Source organism: Zalophus californianus, chromosome 11 (assembly GCF_009762305.2).
Source record: "Zalophus californianus isolate mZalCal1 chromosome 11, mZalCal1.pri.v2, whole genome shotgun sequence".
Lineage (NCBI taxonomy): Eukaryota > Metazoa > Chordata > Mammalia > Carnivora > Otariidae > Zalophus > Zalophus californianus.
In genome coordinates, this window is record NC_045605.1 from 79,850,738 (window position 1) to 79,872,875 (window position 22,138).

General features: G+C 38.9%; 1 protein-coding gene across 1 annotated transcript in view; it reads right to left on the reverse strand.

Annotated features, from left to right (window-relative positions):
- The window catches only part of SLC5A12 (solute carrier family 5 member 12), a 51,874-nt gene that overhangs the window by 9,992 nt on the left and 19,744 nt on the right, over positions 1–22,138 (reverse strand). The window contains exons 7-10 of the mRNA XM_027580251.1: positions 20,992–21,121; positions 19,645–19,733; positions 16,200–16,312; positions 9,788–9,855 (exon numbers count right to left, since the gene is read on the reverse strand). Of these exons, the coding sequence (XP_027436052.1) occupies positions 9,788–9,855; positions 16,200–16,312; positions 19,645–19,733; positions 20,992–21,121 (400 nt within the window). The remainder of the gene's footprint in view (positions 1–9,787; positions 9,856–16,199; positions 16,313–19,644; positions 19,734–20,991; positions 21,122–22,138) is intronic.

Consider the following 22,138-nt stretch of genomic DNA (forward strand, 5'->3'; position numbering starts at 1 on the left):
CCTGGGTGGCTCAGTTGGTTAAGCGACTGCCTTCGGCTCAGGTCATGATCCTGGAGTCCCGGGATCGAGTCCCACATCGGGCTTCCTGCTCAGCAGGGAGTCTGCTTCTCCCTCTGACCCTCTTCCCTCTCGTGCTTTCTATCTCTCATTCTCTCTCTCTCTCAAATAAATAAATAAAATCTTAAAAAAAAAAATTTTAGCCATTCTGACTGGTGTGAGGTGGTATCTCATTGAGGTTTTGATTTGGATTTCCCTGATGCCGAGCGATGTTGAGCACTTTTTCATGTGTCTGTTGGCCATTTGGATGTCTTCTTTGGAAAAAAGCCTGTTCATGTCTTCTGCCCATTTCTTGATTGGATTATTTGTTCTTTGGGTGTTGAGTTTGATAAGTTCTTTATAGATCTTGGATACTAGCCCCTTATCTGATATGTCATTTGCAAATATTTTCTCCCATTCTGTCGGTTGTCTTTTGGTTTTGTGGACTATTCCTTTTGCTGTGCAAAAGCTTTTTATCTTGATGAAATCCCAATAGTTCATTTTTGCCCTGGCTTCCCGTGCCTTTGGCGATGTTTCTAGGAAGAAGTTGGTGCAGCTGAGGTCGAAGAGGTTGCTACCTGTGTTCTCCTCCAGGATTTTGATGGACTCCTGTCTCACGTTTAGGTCTTTCAACCATTTTGAGTCTATTTTTGTGTGTGGTATAAGAAAATGATCCAGTTTCATTCTTCTGCATGTGGCTGTCCAATTTTCCCAACACCATTTGTTGAAGAGACTGTCTTTTTTCCATTGGACATTCTTTCCTGCTTTGTCAAAGATAAGTTGACCATAGAGTTGAGGGTCCATTTCTGGGCTCTCGATTCTGTTCCATTGATCTATGTGTCTGTTTTAGTGCCAGTACGATACTGTCTTGATGATGACAGATTTGTAACAGAGCTGGAAGTCCGGAATTGTGATGCCGCCAGCTTTGCTTTTCTTTTTCAACATTCCTCTGGCTATTCGGGGTCTCTTCTGGTTCCATACAAATTTTAGGATTATTTGTTCCATTTCTTTGAAAATAGTGGATGGTATTTTGATGGGGATTGCATTGAATGTGTAGATTGCTCTAGGTAGCATTGACATCTTCACAATGTTGGTTCTCCCTAATCCATGAGCATGGAACGTTTTTCCATTTCTTTGTGTCTTCTTCAATTTCTTTCCTGAGTATTTTATAGTTTTCTGAGTACAGATCCTTTGCCTCTTTGGTTAAATTTATTCCTAGGTATCTTATGGTTTTGGGTGCAATTGTGAATGGGATAGACTCCTTGATTTGTCTCTCTTCTGTCTTGTTGTTGGTGTATAGGAATGCCAATGATTTCTGTGCACTGATTTTATAGCCTGCTACTTGACTGAATTCCTGTATGAGTTCTAGCAGTTTTGGGGTGGAGTCTTTTGGGTTTTCCACATACAGTATCATAACATCCGCAAAGAGTGAGAGTTTGACTTCCTCTTTGCCGATTTGGATGCCTTTGATTACTTTTTGTTGTCTGATTGCTGTGGCTAGGACTTCTAATACTATGTTGAATAGCAGTGGTGAGAGTGGACATCCTGCCGCATTCCTGACCTTAGGGGAAAAGCTCTCAGCTTTTCCCCATTGAGAATGATATTTGCTGTAGGTTTTTCGTAGATGGCTTTTATGATATTGAGGTATGTACCCTCTATCCCTATACTCTGAAGAGTTTTGATCAAGAAAGGATGCTGTACTTTGTCAAATGCTTTTTCTGCATCTATTGAAAGGATCATGTGATTCTTGTTCTTTCTTTTGTTAATGTATTGTATCACGTTCATTGATTTGCGGATGTTGAACCAGCCTTGCAGCCCAGGGATAAATCCCACTTGGTCGTGGTGAATAATCCTTTTAATGTACTGTTGGATCCTATTGGCTAGTATTTTGGTGAGAATTTTTGCATCCATGTTCATCAAGGATATTGGTCTGTAATTCTCCTTTTTGATGGGGTCTTTGTCTGGTTTTGGGATCAAGGTAATGGTGGCCTCATAAAGAATTTGGAAGTTTTCCTTCCATTTCTATTTTTTGGAACCGTTTCAGGAAAAAAGGTATTAATTCTTCTTTAAATGTCTGATAGAATTCCCCTGGGAAGCCATCTGGCCCTGGGCTTTTGTTTCTTGGGAGATTTTTGATGACTGCTTCAATTTCCTTAGTGGTTATAGGTCTGTTCAGGTTTTCTATTTCTTCGTGGTTCAATTGTGGTAGTTGATACATGTCTAGGAATGCACCCATTTCTTCCAGGTTATCTAATTTGCTGGCATAGAGTTGCTCATAATATGTTCTTATAATTGTTTGTATTTCTTGGGTGTTGGTTGTGATCTCTCCGCTTTCATTCATGATTTTGTTGATTTGGGTCATTTCTCTTTTCTTTTTGATCAGTCTGGCCAGGGGTTTATCAATCTTGTTAATTCTTTCAAAGAACCAGCTCCTAGTTTCGTTGATCTGTTCTACTGTTCTTTTGGTTTCTAGTTCATTGATTTCTGCTCTGATCTTTATGATTTCTCTTCTCCTGCTGGGTTTAGGCTTTATTTGCTGTTCTTTCTCCAGCTCCTTTAGGTGTAGGGTTAGGTTGTGTATTTGAGACCTTTCTTGTTTCTTGAGAAAGCCTTGTATTGCTATATACTTTCCTCTCAGGACTGCCTTTGCTGTATCCCAAAGATTTTGGACAGTTGTGTTTTCATTTTCATTGGTTTCCATGAATTTTTTTAATTCTTCTTTAATTTCCTGGTTGACCCATTCATTCTTTAGTAGGATGCTCTTTAGCCTCCATGTATTTGAGTTCTTTCCGACTTTCCTCTTGTGATTGAGTTCTAGTTTCAAAGCATTGTGGTCTGAAAATATGCAGGGAATGATCCCAATCTTTTCGTACCAGTTGAGACCTGATTTGTGACCTAGGATGTGATCTGTTCTGGAGAATGTTCCATGGGCACTAGAGAAGAATGTGTATTCCGTTGTTTGGGATGGAATGTTCTGAATATGTGTGTGAAGTCCATTTGGTCCAGTGTGTCATTTAAAGTCTTTATTTCCTTGTTGATCTTTTGCTTAGATGATCTGTCCATTTCAGTCGGGGGGGTGTTAAAGTCCCCTACTATTATTGTAGTGTTGTCAATGTGTTTCTTTGCTTTTGTTATTAATTGCCTTATATAATTGGCTGCTCCCATGTTCGGGGCATAGATATTTACAATTGTTAGATCTTCTTGTTGGATAGACCCTTTAAGTAGGACATAGTGTCCTTCCTCATCTCTTATTACAGTCTTTGTTTTAAAATCTAGTTTGTCTGATATAAGGATTGCCACCCCAGCTTTCTTTTGGTGTCCATTAGCATGGTAAATGGTTTTCCACCCCCTCACTTTCAATCTGGGGGTGTGTTTGGGTCTAAAATGAGTCTCTTGCAGACAGCATATGGATGGGTCTTGTTTTTTAATCCAATCTGATAGCCTGCGTCTTTTGATTGGGGCATTGAGCCCATTTACATTCAGGGTAACTATTGAAAGGTATGAATTTAGTGCCATTGTATTGCCTGTAAGGTGACTGTTACTGTACGTTGTCTGTGTTCCTTTCTGATCTTTGCTGCTTTTAGGCTCTCTCTTTGCTTAGAGGACCCCTTTCAATATTTCTTGGAGGGCTGGTTTTGTGTTTGCAAATTCCTTTAGTTTTTGTTTGTTCTGGAAGCTTTTTATCTCTCCTTCTATTTTCAGTGACAGCCTAGCTGGTTATAGTGCTCTTGGCTGCATATTTTTCTCGTTTAGTGCTCTGAAGATATCTCGCCAGTCCTTTCTGGCCTGCCAGGTCTCTGTGGATAGGTCTGTTGCCAATCTAATATTTTTACCATTGTAGGTTACATATCTCTTCTCCCAAGCTGCTTTCAGGATTTTCTCTTTGTCTCTGAGACTCGTAAGTTTTACTATTAGATGTCGGGCTGTTGACCTATTATTATTGATTTTGAGAGGGGTTCTCTGTGCCTCCTGGATTTTGATGCCTGTTTCCTTCCTCACATTAGGGAAGTTCTCTGCTATAATTTGCTCCAATATACATTCTGCCCCTCTCTCTCTTTCTTCTTCTTCTGGGATCCCAATTATTCTAATGTTGCTTCGTCTTATCGTATCGCTTATCTCTCGAATTCTGCCCTCGTGATCCTGTAGTTGTTTCTCTCTCTTTCTCTCAGCCTCTTTATTTTCCATCATTTGGTCTTCTATATCACTGATTCTCTCTTCTGCCTCATTTATCCTAGCAGTTAGTGCCCCCATTTTTGATTGCACCTCATGAATAGCCTTTTTGATTTCAACTTGGTTAGATTTTAGTTCTTTTATTTTTCCAGAAAGGCTTTCTCTAATAACTTCCACGCTTTTTTCAAGCCCAACTAGTATCTTTAAAGTCATGATTCTGAACTCTAAGTCCAACATCGTACTAATTTCCATATTGAGTAGGTCCCTGGCTGACGGTACTACCTCTTGTTCTTTTTGCTGAGGTGATTTTTTTCATCTTGTCATTTTGTCCAGAGGAGAATAGATGAATGAGAGAACAAAATGCTAACAGGTTTACAATGTCCCCAGCAAATATACTGTATACAAATCAGAAAAGACCTGAAACCAGGGGAAAAGAAAGGGAAAGAAAGAAAAAAGAAAGAGAAAAAAAAGAAAAAAAAGATAAAAACAAAAACAGATCAATACAAAAAAAGCAAAATATGATCAAATATGATCAGGCTAGTGCATAGATCAGTGCCACACACTAGATTTTGGGCGTATTTTGGTCTGTTAGAAAAAAGTGCCTCCTAAAATTTTAAAGGAAGAAAGACATATATGTACAAAATAAGGGTTGATACAATGAAGGGATGGAAGATGACTGTAAAGATGAAAATTATAAAAGATTTTATAAAAGGACTTGATAAGATAAGAAGTTGTTTGAAAAAAGAAAGAAGAAGATTTAAGAAAAAAAAAAGAAAAGAAAAAAGGGAGAGAATGTGATCAGGCAGGAGACTAGAACAGAGCCATACACTAGTGATTTAGGGTATATTTTGATCTGTTAGAAGAAACTGTATCTCAAAATTTTGAAGAGAGAACAACTTATATATATATGCCAAAAATAAGGGTAACTACTATGAAGGGATAAAATATGACTCTAAAAATGAAAAATAAAAAATGTTTTTTTAAAAAAAAGAGATTGATAAGATGTCAGTTGAAAAAGGGAAAAAGAAAAATAAAAAAAAAAACAGTTAACAAAAATTAACTTTGATGAACTAATGAATCATGGTAAAAAAAAGCCATGAATTCTATGTGCAGTATTCCCCTAGCGCTGGAGTTCTCCCGTTCTCCTTGGTCGGTAAACTTGGTTTAGGCTTGCTGGCTGTTCGTGCTGATCTTCTGGGGGAGGGGCCTGTTGCTGTGGTTTCCAAATGTCTTTGCCGGAGGCTGAATTGCCGCACCCTTGTCAGTCCGGGCTAAGCAAGCTGCTCGGGTTTGATCTCAGGAGCTTTTCTTCCCTGCAAGCTCTCGGTACAGCTTTGGAGGACCAGGGTGAAAATGGTGGCCTCCCAATCTCCACCCGGAGGAGCTGAGAACTCAGGGCCCCGCTCCTCAGTGCGCCCCCAGAGAAAAGCAGTCACTCCCGTGTCCCCGGTCTCCGGCCGCAGTCCGTGCTCACTCGGCCTGTGACCGAGCGTTGTTATCTCTGGCACCCGACCCCGTGTGGAGTCTCCAAACCCAGCAGATCCCTGCGGTGCGTTCCCGCGCCGCTCCTCCCCAGGAAGGAAGGGGAGTCTCCCCGGCTCTGCCGCTTGTTGGGTCCCTGCTGGAGGAGCAGTGGCCCGACTGGGCCACGGATCACAGTTTATGGCAACCCCGAGCTGAGAGCCCGCGCCTCGGCTCCGTCTCTGCAGCTGGCTTCCCCGCTCCGATACCTGGGAGTTCTGGCGCACTCAGGCACCCCCGGTCTTTCTGTGACCCCAAGGGTCCTGAGACCACAATGTCCCGGGAGGATTCCACCCCCCGCTTAGCCACTGCAGCGACGTCCCTCAGCGGAGCCGACTTCTAACAGTTCCAATTTTGTGCCCCGCAGCTCTATCACTTGCCAGAATCGGCCGGCGGAGGCCCCCTCCCCCGCCGTCTATCCTCCAGAATATCGCCTCGGATTCACTTCTCCGCACGTCCTACCTTCCAGTAAGTGGTCGCTTCTCTGTTCAGAGAGTTGTTGCTACTCTCCTCTTCGATCTCCTGTTGAGTTCGTAGGTGTTCAGAATGGTTTGATCCCTATTCAGCTGAATTCCTGAGACCAGACGAAATCTAGGTCTCCTACTCCTCCTCCGTCTTGCTCCGCCTGATATGAGGAATTCTTCATCTCAGGAAACAAACTGAGGGTTGCTGGAGTGGTGGGGGGTGGAAGGGAGGGGGTGGCTGGGTGATAGACATTGGGGAGGGTATGTGCTATGGTAAGTGCTGTGAATTTTGCAATACTGTTGAATCACAGATCTGTACCTCTGAAACAAATAATGCAATATAGGTTAAAAAAAGAAGAAGTAGAAGATAGCAGGAGGGAAAGAATGAAGGGGGGGAAATCGGAGGGGGAGACGGACCACGAGAGATGATGGACTCTGAAAAACAAACTGAGGGTTCTAGAGGGGAGGAGGGCGGGGGGATGGGTTAGCCTGGTGATGGGTATTAAAGAGGGCACGTTCTGCATGGAGCACTGGGTGTTATGCACAAACAATGAATCACGGAACACTACATCACAAACTAATGATGTAATGTATGGTGATTAACATAACAATAAAAAACTTAAAAGAAAAAAAATTTAGTCCTAATCCTGATGGTGGCACTCATTAATCATGTGCTTTCTGGAAGCCATTTTTCCCTTCTGGGGAGATAAGCACTATGTAAAATAATAAAAATACATACCAACATATGTTTGTGTATTTTTGTGTGTGTGTATATACACACACACAGGTAATTTGGATTTGGTAGAAGTAGTTTTTCCTTAAGGTGGAACTCATTGATTTGCTTACATTTTCTATCTTGTCAAAAAAAACGCTTTCTTTTTATAATGTACCAAATAAATATATCTGTGACTAATGTTTCATATCTTACATGACTGATCACCTATTCTAACTTAGTTTGAACAATTCTATCATTTTGATAATAATAGATTACTCCACTCCCACCATCTCACCCAGAACACCTCAAGGATGTTGAATCATTAAGTTAGGACATGACAGGGAGGCCACTGGACACTCCGTATCTCATGTCTCATTTTCACAGCTCTATTTTCTTTGAAAATTGAGGGAGTTTGACAAAGCATTTCTATATCTCTTAGCCTCTGTCACTGAGCCCACTGAATTGGTAAGGAGTTTTCATTAAATTAATTTTCTATTGACCTGTAGCCTTTTCTATGGCCTTCCAAGAGTCTTGGACATACACATGCACTGATATGCATGCAAGTGCCATGCATGTGTGTGTGCACGCGTGCACACACACACACACACATACACACACACCTAGCTATCCTGCAGTGCAGTCCCTATCTTGTTCTATCAATGCAACTGTAGGACTCTTAGATCAACAATCGAGAATAGGATGCTCTAAAGATCCTCTATATACCTTACGTTTGTCAGGCACCACCAATGTGCCAGATAGTTCAGATGAACTACCAGGCACTCAAGATAAATGACTTCATTCAGCCTCACAATTACCCTGTTTAGTAGGTATCACTAACTGAATTTTATAGGTGAGAAAACTGCACTGACGGAAAACATATTAAAGGTATAATTCCATTTAGAAAATGGGAAAGGTAAGATTTAGGAGATATAATCTAAGTTTGTTTGGCTGTAAAACCCACATTTTCTCTCCTAAAGGAAGTCTGCAGAAAAAAAAAAAAAAAGTCAAGAACACAAACCCTCCTAATGGCCTCCTCCTATTGTTTAAGGGAAAAAAAGTTCTGAAAGATTCCATCACTAATAGTCGGGATATTTGGATTCTAACTTTGGCCCTGCCTGTCATTACTATGATTTGGTGAACCTTCTGTTATTAATGCAGATACATTGTATTTCAGAGAGTCTTCTTTATGAAAAATAGATAAGACCAAGAGGCTGTCAAGTGCCCTCCATCTGTAACGTAATTATTTTTCTCTAGAAGGATGAGCTGCAATGCATTGTTATGTTTCTTCTTCCAGGTTAACTTTTTTTGAAGTCAATGCCACAGATGGATCTTTGACAAGAAGGAGGCAGATAAGAGTAAAGTCAATATTCTTCCTCAAAGTCAATAATTTAATATTCTTGACGTTTCCTCTGTTGATTGATAGCATGAATTCATAGTTGTCGTGGTTGCTGAATTTGGAAGCTAATTTACTAGTTATTATATGGGAGAATCAATACGTTTAGGTAAGGCATCATGTCCCCCAGTGTAGGAAAAACATTAACCATCTCTTATAAAGTCATCAGCCAATATGCTTCTGGAAAAGAAATGGTCTTCACATGATAGAAAGAAAAAAAAATCCAACAGTTTCTGGCTTCTGAAAATATATATTTCTGTAATTTACACGACTAAACTAATTTTAATTTTTATCTTTCTTTTTGTTATTGTTCTTAAGCAGGTTCAGTTGGAGGAAGGTGGAAAGCTCATCCAACAGCTTTTTCCTCAGTGGGCAAATCTCACATAAGTCGCTCCTGTAAGCAGGGGGTGATGGCTAAGAACATATGTTTGGGGGGGTTGCCTTGCTGTGCCTTAGCTTTCTCATATATCAAGTAGGGATCACAATGCCCGCTTCCTGGGTTTTCTTGTGATTGTTCAATGTGGGATCTGAGAAAGGCCAGAATAGTGACTAAGCATTCAGGAGCACGTAATAAATATCCCCCAAATGTTATCTACTATTATCCTTTGTTTCTTTTTCTTAAGTTTTAATTTTAATTCCAGTTAGTTAGCCTACAGTGTTATACTAATAAATGTTTATTAGAAAAACTATGCCATGCCGAGATAATATAAAGGATGTTGAATACAAGTGGGATGGAGAGGGCCGAAGCAGAATGTGAAGATGGGCTTCTCTGCTGTTGTTTTGAGAGGTGGGCGATTTGCGGAGGGAAGAGAGGTGGCTCAGGAGACAAGGGACGTAAACTCAGCCATTGATCGGCTGTGAGAACCTGAGCAGTATATGTTCACTCTTTTCTATAATCATCTCCAAAATGAAGATGCTGAAACAGATTATCCTTGAGGTTCCTTCTAGCATCATCCTTTTCTGGAAATGGGAGTTGGACAGATGGGAGGCAGGTAGAGGTGGGCTCCCCCACTCCTTAACTCTGTGACTCTGGGACAATCCCCTCGCCTCTCTACTTCTTAGTTTCTTCATCTGTAAAGTTAGTCCATGAATCATAGTAACCTGGAAGAAGTGATTAAATGAAGTAATACATCTGGGATGGTACCTGGAACATAGTAAGTCTTCCATCAATAGCAATTGTTCTAATTTTTTTTGCTCTCATAATAATCACTTCTACTTTTATTTCAGGATCATATATTCTCAGATCTGGATTTTAAAAGGGCTTCTAACTTAATTACAGTGTCCCATGTCACTGACTTCCATTACTGGTTTTTAATAGCTTCTCCTTCTGAAAGTAATTTCAGTTGAAACTTCACATGTATGTTTAACTCGGACCCGGTATCAGGGAGTCTCAGCATATGGTGCTTGGAGGAACAGGCAAAGCATTAGCAAAGAAAGTGGGTAAACAGCTGCTCTGAAATCAAAGGTGTCTTTTTTCTCTTTCATTACCTGCACGACGCCCCCCATGAGGGATGCAGCCACAGCCATGGAGGTACACAGCACGCCAAACAAGAGACCTGAAAGAAAGAAAGCTCATGACCATGGTCCAAGCTGGCTTTGAGGGATTTCTTGAGCTCCTGTCCAGGACAGTCTCTGAGGCAAGCCCTTTTGGAAGGATCTCAGTGAGAATTGTCCTGGCCATTCAGCCATTGCAAGCCCCAAGAGGTACATGTGGTAGGCTTCGTTCCAGGTCAGGCAAAAGGAGCTGGAAGCCAGCCTCTAGGGGTTTTCTCTCCAGGATTCAGGAAGAGAGCCATCATGTGGACGCAACATGAAAATGTGGAAACGGCACTGGTCTAGACTAATACAGACTCCATCAGTGGGAAGTAATTCCAGTTTGACCACACATCAAAAGTTAGCTGAAGAAGTTACTAACCTTTCTGGGATTCAAATGTTCTTCATCTTTAAGATGGCTAACAAACTGAAGGATCTAGAGGGGAGGGGGAGTGGGGGGATGGGTTAGCCTGGTGATGGGTATTCAAGAGGGCACGTTCTGCACGGAGCACTGGGTGTTATACACAAACGATGAATCATGGAACACTGCATCAAAAACTAATCATGTAATGTATGGTGATTAACATAACATAATAAAAAAAAGAAAAGTATCTAACAAAAATGTGAGTCTTTCAGCTTTATGAAAAGCCAAAATTTATGATTTATGTAAATAAACATTGTATTATTTGATCAAAAAAAAAAAGGATGGCTAAGTATCTCTATATTTTACCTCATGCCATTTGCAATTCTGGAAAGTTTTTCTAATCTCTTCCTTTAGTGTTTTATTCATATCATCCTTCTGGCCCTGAGTATATTGCGAAATGATTTATTTGTTTACATATCTACGTGAGAGCACCTCAAGGGCCATGAGTATGGGCCCTGAAGCTTCTCACGCAGGTCCTCCAGGACCAAGGGAGCTTGCTGAGTGAAGAAGCAGGTGCGTCTTGTCATCTTTCTAAGATGACGTTCTTTTAAACCACCTTTAAGAAAAGAATTGTTTTTATACATCTTTGTTTAAAAATCATTTTAAAATTGCATCAATTTCCCATTATAACCCCTAAACTAAATAAGAGAGGGAGAAAGAGATGAAGAGTTGGAAATATAGACAGAAACACAGAGACAGAAATGGAGAGAAAACAATTTTGTTTATTCTGTTTGAAATTATCTCTCAGCTAAATATCTAGCTCAGTTCCCAACACGACATGTCATAGCACGGAGTACTGACCATTTGTTAGGCACTTTACCGGTGCCGGAGCTATCAAGTCAGCACCTGACTCCTGTCCCAAAGATCTCACATGCTAGGAATAGATTACACATAAATAATGCATCCAGTTTGTCTGGTACATAGAAAGTACTGCGTGTTTGCTATTATTATTGTTGTTGTTGTTGTTATTATCATTATTATTATTATATTTCAAGTTTAGTACATGATATTCATGACATTTATTATCAGGAACTCACTCTTTTTTTTTAAGATTTTATTTATTTATTTGACAGAGAGAGATGCAGCGAGAGAGGGAACCCAAGCAGGGGGAGTGAGAGAGGGAGAAGCAGGCTTCCCGCTGAGCAGGGAGTCCGATGCGGGGCTCGATCCCAGGACCCTGGGATCATGACCTGAGCCGAAGGCAGACGCTTAACGATTGAGCCACCCAGGCACCCCTCAGGAACTCACTCTTAAAATGAAATCATGCTAGCAACTTTCAATGCAATATTTTCCTACTTCTCAATAAGCCAGAAAAATAAGGAAGCTCACAACAACACTAAAAACCAAGTTTGATCAATCAAAACATTTTGGAATTCTAAAATTATTCTCATTATCTTTAAAGAGGATAGACTGGACTGCAAAAAACAATGTTTGCCCTGATTTTGAACTGCTTCATGAATAAGGAGAACTCTGTCTACCTGAAAAAAATAACAAGACATGTTTTCTGTCTACTACTGACTTCCCTTCTGCTGGGCCAACAGTTATATGTTAAATGAAACTCTAGGCAGTCATCTCTCAATCCAGGGGTTTCTACTTTTCTGTGCTGACCAGAGAATTGATTCATTCCTCCTCTCCCCCAAACATTATACTTCCACCAGATCACAATCAATAGAAACCATCGAGGCAGGAAATTTAGGGGAAATTGGTGGCAGTTCCATAGAGACCTGGAGTGCATGGCACCTCACACAAAGCAGTAAATGTGGGCGGGAGAGAAAGTTCCATAGTTGCAGCAAATGCTGTGGATTTTCCAAGTGCTACATCAGCTCAGAGGATCAGACAATAAACCATAGGCATAAAAGAAATCTCTACTGTCATCTAGCATATTTCTGAATATCTTTTAGAAATTGAGAATTGTACTGGAAGTAATGCCCATTCACCTGCTATTAGCTTTAATCCATTCTGCAAGATAGTGAGTAGAATCAAGGCAATTCACCTACCTAATTAACAAACATGTGATCAGCATTGATCTCTCCTTGTTCAAGCGTAAGTACAAAGAAAAAAGAAATGCAGGATCCATGCAGAATATCACCAAAGGAATGAATATATTAACCTAAAATCTGAAATACACAGTATACTTTCTAGAAATAATTTACCTTAGGAAGCAGAAAAAAAAGTATTTAGAAAGTGTTTGGCAATTTTAATATGTTGCAAAAACACATAGACTCAATGAAGCAAACAACTTCAGGTCAAGAGAAAGCAAGTGAGGTGAAAAATGGCAAGATAGGGTACAACACCAATAAATTTAGATGAAAATGGGTCCAAGTGAGCTAAGAAAGGACTATAAAGAAATTAAAAATGGTAACTGACCAAGCACTTCCACTCCTAAGTATTTCCCAAATCGAAATGAAAATATGTTCACAAAAAGACTTGTACAAGAGAACTCATAGCTCCTTTATTCATTATAAACTCAAATGAAACACCCCAGGTCCATCAACAGAATTAGAAGTTTAAAAAACCATGGTATATCCATACACTGTCATACTACTCAGAAATAAAAAGGGATGAAGTACTGATATACAAAACAACATGGATAAATCTCATAAACAAAAACATGCCAAGTGAAAGGAGTCTTACAAAAAAACCAGCGTGTACTGTGTGATTCCATGTATATGACATTCTAGAAGAGGTACAACTAATCTATGGTGGAAAATATCAGAATAGTACTTGTCCCAGTAGGGGGGCGGTGGTGGTGGTGGAAGGGATTGACTGTCAGAAGCAAGAGAGAACTCTGCAAGGTAATGATGATTTTTATCTTTAGTGGTTGAGTTACACAGGTATATGCATTTGTCAAAACTCAGCAAATGTATACTTAGCATTTGTCTATTTTATTGTAGGTAGATTTTACATAAAAATTTTTAAACAAGTATTCAATCGTAGTTAATAATGTGTATGCTAAAATAATTTGGGGGAAGTGTACTAATGTCTGCAATTTACTTTTAAGTGTATCAAATACATGATATATTAATGGATGGATAGGGAGCAGGACGGATATATGAAAAAGCAAGATTAAGACAATATTAATGGAGAATCTAAGGGGTACATACATATATACATATATGAGAATTTATGGCAAACGTCTTTAAATTTTGCTGTAAGATTGAATTTATATAATAAAATGTAAGGAACAAAATGCAATAGCAGAATTAAAATCATTATTGTTAAGAAATTTACTTTGTGGAGAACTCAAAGTAACATCAAGAGAGAATCTGAGTTCTTCAAGTGTGCAGAGAAAAAGAAAAAAGTTACGAAAAGAAGAGAAAAAGTAAAGCACATGGAGAACTATCAACCCAAATTAGAAGAATATTTAAGAATAAGTGGGTGATAAAACTCAGTATTTTCAACCACTTCCTAGAAAACCAATTAGAATTTTGAGAACCAACAAGGGTTGGGTAAATGGCCAGATATGTGCTCTCTACAAAACAAAACAAAGGAGAAACTATAGGTTTTCCACTTTGATAATAAATGGTTTAGAAGATACTATGGGGAAAGCATCCCATTCATAATACCATTAGAAAGAAGAAGAAAGAAAAAGGAAAAGTAGAAGAAGGGAGAGGAGGAAACACTGAAGGAGGAAGGTGTGAGTGTAATTAACGTCTAGGATAGAAAACATGCTACTACTAAATAGAAAAATGCTATTGCTAGATAGAAAGCTTACAAAGATGTCAATTCTTCCCCAAAACATTTTTAGATTTAATGCAATCCCATTGGGATGGAGGTGCAGCTAGATGACATACAATAAAGTATTTTAAAGTCAATGCAAAGCATAAATAAACACGTATAGCCCAAAATTTGTTTTTGCAGGAAAAAAAGGAAAGAAGAGCAACAATAGAAAAAAAATTTAATTTTAAACTAAAAGAAAAGTGACAAGATTTGTTAAATAAAACATTATAAAGCTATAATATACAAGATGGTATTTGTCCTGCAACTGGTAATTTAATTTAATGAAAATAATATATAAGATCCTTAAACAAATCCTTACAGATGAAAGAATCTTATATTGTATATTATCATCACTGAAATATTAAGAACCAGTGAAGATTATTGGATTAATGATGCTTAGAAAATTGGCTACAGGGCGCCTGGGTGGCTCAGTTGGTTAAGCGACTGCCTTCGGCTCAGGTCATGATCCTGGAGTCCCAGGATCGAGTCCCGCATCGGGCTCCCTGCTCAGCAGGGAGTCTGCTTCTCCCTCTGATCCTCCCCCATCTCATGTGCTCTCTCTCTCTCTCTCTCTCTCATTCTCTCTCTCTCAAATAAATAAATAAATCTTAAAAAAAAAGAAAATTGGCTACATAGGTAAAAAAAACAATTTAGATCCTCATCATAAATCATAAATCAAATAATTTGAATACATTTAATATTAAATGTGAAATATAAAATCATTTGCAATGTAGGAAAAATAAGGAAATCTATAAATGGGTTTTGAATGGGAAGAAATTTGTAAGCATAAAGAAATGGATAAAATAGTAAAAGAAATGATACACATTTGATCAAATATGTAATTAGAACTTCTGTACATCAAAAATGTATTTTAAAAAATCTGGGGGACATTCTGCAATATACAAAGGTCACGTTTCCTTTATACACGAAGAGATTTTACAGACAAAATTTCTAGTATCTCATCAACAAACAGAAAGCATAGATTTTCACAAAAAATACAAATGGTTATTCGTCATCTGAAAAGTGTTCAAAATTCACTATAAATCAAAAAATGTAAATTAAAGCAAAAATTTGATGTTATTTTGCCCATGAATTTGGCCAATTTTTAAAAATACTAATGTCAAGTGCACAGAGAAATATGTCACTACTCACTGCTGTCACACATAAATATTATTAATTGGACCACGCTGGAAATATTTTTCATAATATATATCCAGAACTGTCAGTGAATTTGTATTATTTGATCTGGTAATTTTCTGTTGGGGCTTTTTATTAAGGAAAAAAATTATGGATGCCATCAAAGATTAATGTATATGGGTATCATCACAATGTTACAAAAAATGAAAAAAGATTCTAAAAAGCAACAATATAAAAATAAAAAAGTAAGCCATTTTGTAGACTATCGAGCAAACATTCAAAAACCATGTTTTCAAATAATGCATAAATGACACAGGAAAATGCTTGCCACACTATCCTAGGAAAAAGAACCAACCAGAACAAAATTAAGCATAATTTTGTTTAAAAAGTACATATATTTTCTCCAATTACCTACATTTTTTGTAATAAGTGAATAAACGTATAATTTGTTTATACTGAAAAAGAAGTAAACTCTGTAAAACTGTAATTCAATATGATAAGTGCTACCGTGAGCATAAACATAATATGCAACTGTGTGATTAAGCAAGGAGCAATTATTCCTTGAAGTGAGGTTACCAGGAGTTTGGTAATAAAAAATTCTTTAGAAAAGAATTTGGCACAATGTATAAACTTGTCAAACCCCCATGTTGTACACCTGAAGCTAATGTAACACCATGTGTCAACTATACTAAAAATAAATACATAAATAAGTAAATAAATAAATAAAAATTATAAAAAAGAAAAAGAAATAATTTGACTTTATTAGACAAAGTGACTGGCCATAGTGAGCAGAACATCTTCCCATGTAGAGGGATGAATATGGTCAGAACAAGGCACAGGCAAGAGATGTTGAAATGATGAATCTAGAGTGTGGGGTGAGTACAGAAGAGTGTCAAATAGAAGGTTGGTGAAAGGTAAGCTAGCTGGTAATTCTTCCCTGTTACCCTCCTGATATCTTTGGAAGTGTGAATCCTTATGTGAAATTCCTCATATGCTCAGTGTGCATTTGTGCCTGTGAGTCCTGAGTAGCAAGTACCATATGCACATTTCATGACATGGAGTAGAAGATGAAGCGGCTGTACCTACATAAGCCTTTACTGATCCAGGTGCTCAGCTTGTCGGAGAGATGGGGAAAACAGCTCTTGACAAAATCCTCAAAGGTCACCGTTGCTAAGGCATTGATGCTGGCAGCCACAGTGCTACAGGGAGAGAGAAGCAAGAACATAGTCCAAGCTAAATAAAGCTGACCAGCCTGCCCCATCAGTCAGGGCAAACAGACAAAGCAGGGCTCTAGAAACAAAAAACAGATGCAGACATATGTCCTTCTTCTGGGACTTCAGGTGAGCTACAGGGACTGCCTACTCACTCTTCAAAGCTGCCTCTGTGCTTTGTGCTCTTTGATTTCTTCAAACTCTAGTGAAGAAGCTTGATGTTCATGCTCTAATACCTACTAATGCCCCTGAACAAGACATTAAATGAATTAGGCAATAAAAAGTTGTGTGTGTATGTGTGTGTGTATTTAGGTTGGACTTGAAGCAGTGACTATCCTAATCCAGGAATCAGAATCAGTACAGTTTGCCACTCATTAATCATTCATTCATTCATTCATTCATTCATTCATTCATTTCTCCATTCATACCATTTATGCATCTCTTCATTCTAGGTACTAGGCATACAGTGATGAACCGGAAAAACATAGACCTTACACTCTGCAACACAGACATTCAACAACCAACTACACAATTGATCACAGTTGTTAGGAAGGAAAATAAGGTGCTATGAAAGTATGTCTTGCAGGATCCTAAGCTGATATGAAGTTAGGGGATTCTTCCCTTAGGAAATGATGATTAAGATAGGCGCTGAAAGGACCCATGCAAATCGGGGGAAAAAAGATATTCTAGAGCAAAGGGAAAATTACATTTAAATGCCTCTAGCTGGAAAGCTTATTGCGTTCAACAACCTGAAGCCCCCAGGGTGGTTAGAATGCAATCAGTAAGGGAGAACGGAGCAAAAGGTAGGATGGAAAATGGGCAAAGACTAAAACTACATAAAGATTTGATATTCTCTCTGACTTTTCAACCAGAGTCCAGTCTTATGGCCCCAAAACTCACTTTGATGACAGAGAACCTGGACGTTGGGGTTTTATTTTCAGAATAGCATGAAAGCTTATTTAATTCCTCGTACAGATCAGGAATATTTTAGCTAGTAGAATAGATAACAGTATTAAATTCATGTGATGCAAAATCACAACCACACACAAAAGTTCTGGAAAAGAAACCAGCTGATGAACAAAGTCTGGCCATCTGTTTGTAAATTTTCCACTGATATTCAGTAGCTAATTGTTTTATTATCCTCCAGTGTTCATCTGAAGACAAGCTAGAGCTGTGCCAACAACATGGGAGAAATGTCAAACTTTTTCTTTTTTCTGTAATGCAGGATAATGGTATCATTAATTTTAACTGTAGCTTACTTTAGTTGGAATAGTTCCAGGTCCATCGTATGCAAAATTAAAAGTTCCTTTCCTAAGAGGCAGATACAGCAAGTAGAAATTTCCTAAGACCCATTTCTAGAGAATTGAAACTGTAAGTACTTTGAGATACCATTCCTTTTTTCCTGAGAATCAATGCATGGTACGTGTTTCTTGCCATACTCCCCTTCTATCCACCACAGCTCCATGAAAGTCAAATAAGGAAAGTAGGTGTCCAAATAAAAAGAGTCCACATTCCCAACAGTTTTGTCTCAAAATACATCATCTGAAAGTCTCGAACATTAGGGTGACCCTCAAATCCTTTGAGAGAGAGGAAGCAAAACCCTGAATTTGGCCCATATAGAACCTCTGCTGGGTTGCCTTTTTAGTCAGGTATATTATCCAAATGCCAATTTCTCAGATTCTAAAGCTTCTTTAAGATGGTAGAAATCTTTCTTTTTAATTTTTCCTATCCCTCAACCACTATCTATTTATTGTATCCCTATTCCCGTCTTTTCCTTTCTCAACTCAACATCCAACTTAAGGTTGTAGCAGAAGGAATCTCTCTGTAGCATATACTGTCCACTGTGTCCCTCTCTTAGAAGTTTTGGACTTGAGACCAAAGGAGCCATCCCTTCTCTTATGGGGGAATTATCTGTTGACAACTACATGTTCTCTAATCTGGAGAGACTTAGCCTTAGAGTAAGAGAAAAAGATAAATAAGTAAAGCTCTATAGAGAGGGACAAAATAAAAGCTAGAGTGCCACCCTTCTTTGTGATTGATCCTCTGGTGCTCATTTTTTCTGTCCCGACTTTCCCTGAGATCTTAATCTCAACACCATGGAATAATACCACTTTGTGTTACTGAAGCAAAATCCTAAAAAGAATATTAGCAAAAATAATTCAGTAGTAAACTAAATCAGAATTACACCAGAAGCAAGTTCAAGTCATTATATGAATTCAAGGATATTGCTAATTTGGATATATATCAACATATTAATATGCCAAAAATTAAAGAAACACTTTAAAAATGCCAAAATTTTAATAAAATTCAATATCTCCAATAAAATCTTTCCTAAAAGTAGAATAAGTATATGCATTTTGTTCTTTTTTACGATTTATTAACTTAAATGAATATTCTTTTTTTTAAGCTTTATTTATTTAGAGAGAGAGAGTGGGAGCACAAGCAGGAGGGGCAGGAGAGAGAGAGAGAATCTCAAGCAGACTCTGTACTCAGTGCACAGCCCAACACAGGGCTCCATCTCAGGACCCTTAGATCACGACCTGAGCTGAAACCAAGAGTGGGACACCTAACTGACTGAGCCACCCTGGCGCCCCTTAAATAAGTATTCTTAAATGTAAATAATATCTTTCAAATTGAAACTTGATATCACATTTAATGTTAAAATCTAAGAGCCATTTACTCCTTTTCTCCTCACAAAATCATGCCCTACCACTTATATTCTACTGCAGACCCATCAGAAAGAGAGGGACTTGACCTTACACAGGTTTGACCTTGTACTTGGATACTACTCTATCCCAGCCAGAGGGAAAGCATCCCTTTCCCCCAGCAACCACTCAGCCAATGAAAAGCCACCATGCTTTGAACTCCCGGTTTACTCCAATTGGTCTTTTAGTTCATAACAGCCTTCCCAGCTTACTCCTTTTCTCCTCAAAAAGACAGACATCTCCTTTGTTCCTCACACTCACCTATGGTTTTGCCTCAACTTACTTGTCCCATATTGCAATTCTCTTCTATTCCCCAATAAACCCATTTTTTGCTGGTAAGATCATTGGTGGTTTTTATTTTTAAGGTTAACACTTCTAATGCCTTCCCATTGATCTTCAAATCCAAATTACTTCATAAAGCTTCACAAGTTTCCATCTCATACAACAAAGGAGCACATAAAAATGAAGCATTCAGCAGGGCAGCCGACACACAGTAAGTATGCAGTAAGTAGTGGTGATTACGACCACCGTCACCCTTGTCACCTCACTGGCCTTGCCATCACCACTGTCATCATCCTCTACGTCATCAGAGTGGAGAGTTGTCGACATACTAACCTCAGAGTTCCGCTGAAGGCACAAGCTACAAAGAGTCCGGGCAGTCCTGGCATCGTGGAAAATATCTCCATGACAAAGTATGGCATCAGCTGAAAGAGGTAAAACAAGGTAGGATTAGTGGCCTTAGCAGCAGAGTCTGAAATGTGAAAACATCACTTTTTAGCAAAAGGAGGTGGGAAAAAAAGACAAGAAAATAAAACAGAGGAGTTTGCAAGGACTCAGGTTGTTACATGCTGGCAGTTGAGGTTATGATTAATCAGACTTCATGGACCTGAGGTCCAGCTCCAGCTGGAGGGGAGATGGAGGGGTGGGCAGGGGCAGCTGATATTAGGGAAAAGGGTTGAATGGACTTTAGAAGGTTCAGGAACTTGTTTTATTTCTCCTATGTTTGCAATATATGCCATTTTCTTGCCTGTCTACCCTTAATGTTAGCAGTTAAATCCTAACAACAAATGCTTAAAACTCATCTTCAGGGAATCTAGGAATTATGGTTCTACCTTGTAGTCAGATTTGTGAGAGAGGAGCCCCCCTGGGACAGAGGGGACAGTGAAATATAGAGAGGGGAGAGAAGTGATGGTTCCTCTTGAACACATCCTCCATAAATGGAGTTTTTGAAAGCACTTTTTTAATTTAATTTTATTTTATTATGTTATGTTAATCACCATACATTACATCATTAGTTTTTGATGTAGTGTTCCATGATTCATTGTTTGTGCATAACACCCAGTGCTCCATGCAGTACGTGCCCTCCTTAATACCCATCACCAGGCTAACCCATCCCCCCACCCCCTCCCCTCTAGAACCCTCAGTTTGTTTCTCAGAGTCCGTAGTCTCTCATGGTTCGTCTCCCCCTCCGATTTCCCCCCTTCATTTTTTAATGTAGTATATTGGGGTGATGGCGTTTAAGCTATGATGAGAAGACATGAGCAGAAGCTTTATAGAATTAAAGGTCATTTTCTTCAATTTGAGAATAAAACATCTTTAATCAACCTTGAGACACATAGAAAAAAATAACTGAAAAGCCGCATCAACAACCAAAGCCATGGGTTCAAGCCCAACTTCCACTCTCCCCAGCCTTGCCCTGGCCCCTGGCCCCTGGCCTTATCTTCATGGACAAGGTGAGATACCTTTTTACGTGTCACGCCACCATTTTAGAACCTGGTGTGTGGTGATATCACCCAAGAGAAGAGGAAAGAAATCAACTCTCTTGGGCTTAGGAAGTGGCTTGAGATCCAGGTGGAAAAAAAGGAAGAACCCATATTACTCATTCATGGCCAGAAACCATGACACTCATTATGAACTCACTCATCTCAGCTGTTTCCCCACTGGTCCCAAGGGAACACATACCTGGTCTGGTGCTGAGATAATCCCAGAAGTCCAAGGGTCACAATCTTTGAAGTGGGAGTACATGATTAAGCCAGAGAAGACAGCACACACCAGAATGATCCAGAGACCCAACAAGTTAAAATACAAGGCTCTAGAAAAAAACACAAAGATCTATTGGTAACCTCTACACCATATTATAGTATGATAAAGACATCACTCCATGGTAAAAATTTTGGGGGATTTTTGCTATAAAATAAAATTCCACAGCCTTCAAGAATCATTACACTTTATACATTTGCAATTTTTTTTTGTTTGGGAACGTTACACTTTTAGACTGATGACAAAATTTGAATGAGGTAGATTTTTGATGGCTTTTCTTTTGAAATCAGGAGTTTTTCTGCAAAATCTCAATGTGTGGTGGATGAAATCTCACATACCGATCACTCATATTATATAACATACAGTGATTTTTCCCCCCACTCAATTCATAAAACTGTCAAAAAGTGAACTTACATTTTAACACCTTTTCTTCCAGAGGGATAATGAGATAAATGTAGAAGTAGACACATTTTGGAAATAATCACTTTGGAGACTGATTTAGATGAAATTTAAAGTTGAGGGTTTTTTTTTTTCTAAAGATAACAGAAAGTACGCAAAACCTAAGGTCATTTTACCCATATTCTGGGGAGCAATTCGTTTTATTTGTACAACACAGAGATACACTTAATTCCAGTTTGAGTGCTTTGGCAGTCTCCTATGGTTATTTTGTATTCATTGTTGGTTTTTGAAAGTCAAAATATTACTAGTTTTCAGGGTTTTTTTTTTTTTTTAAGATTTTATTTATTTCCTTAGAGAGAGTGTGGGCGGGAGGCAGAGGAAAAGGAAGGGAGAGAATCCCAGGCAGTCTCCACGCCCAGCACAGAGCTCAACACAGGGCTCATCTCAACAACCTTGACATCATGACCTGAGCAGAAATCAAGAGCCAGACGCTTAACCGACTGCACCACCCAGGCGCCCCACTAGTTTTCTTAATCTCAAGGAAGACTTGAAAGTGGGCTGGATTTATATAAACAACCTCATTCTGGGGAGTTTCAAAGGGTCAGGGGAGCAACAGTGGGAATTTTCTTGGATCAAGTCATTGTTCGAAGGGAATCAGATACATCCACAT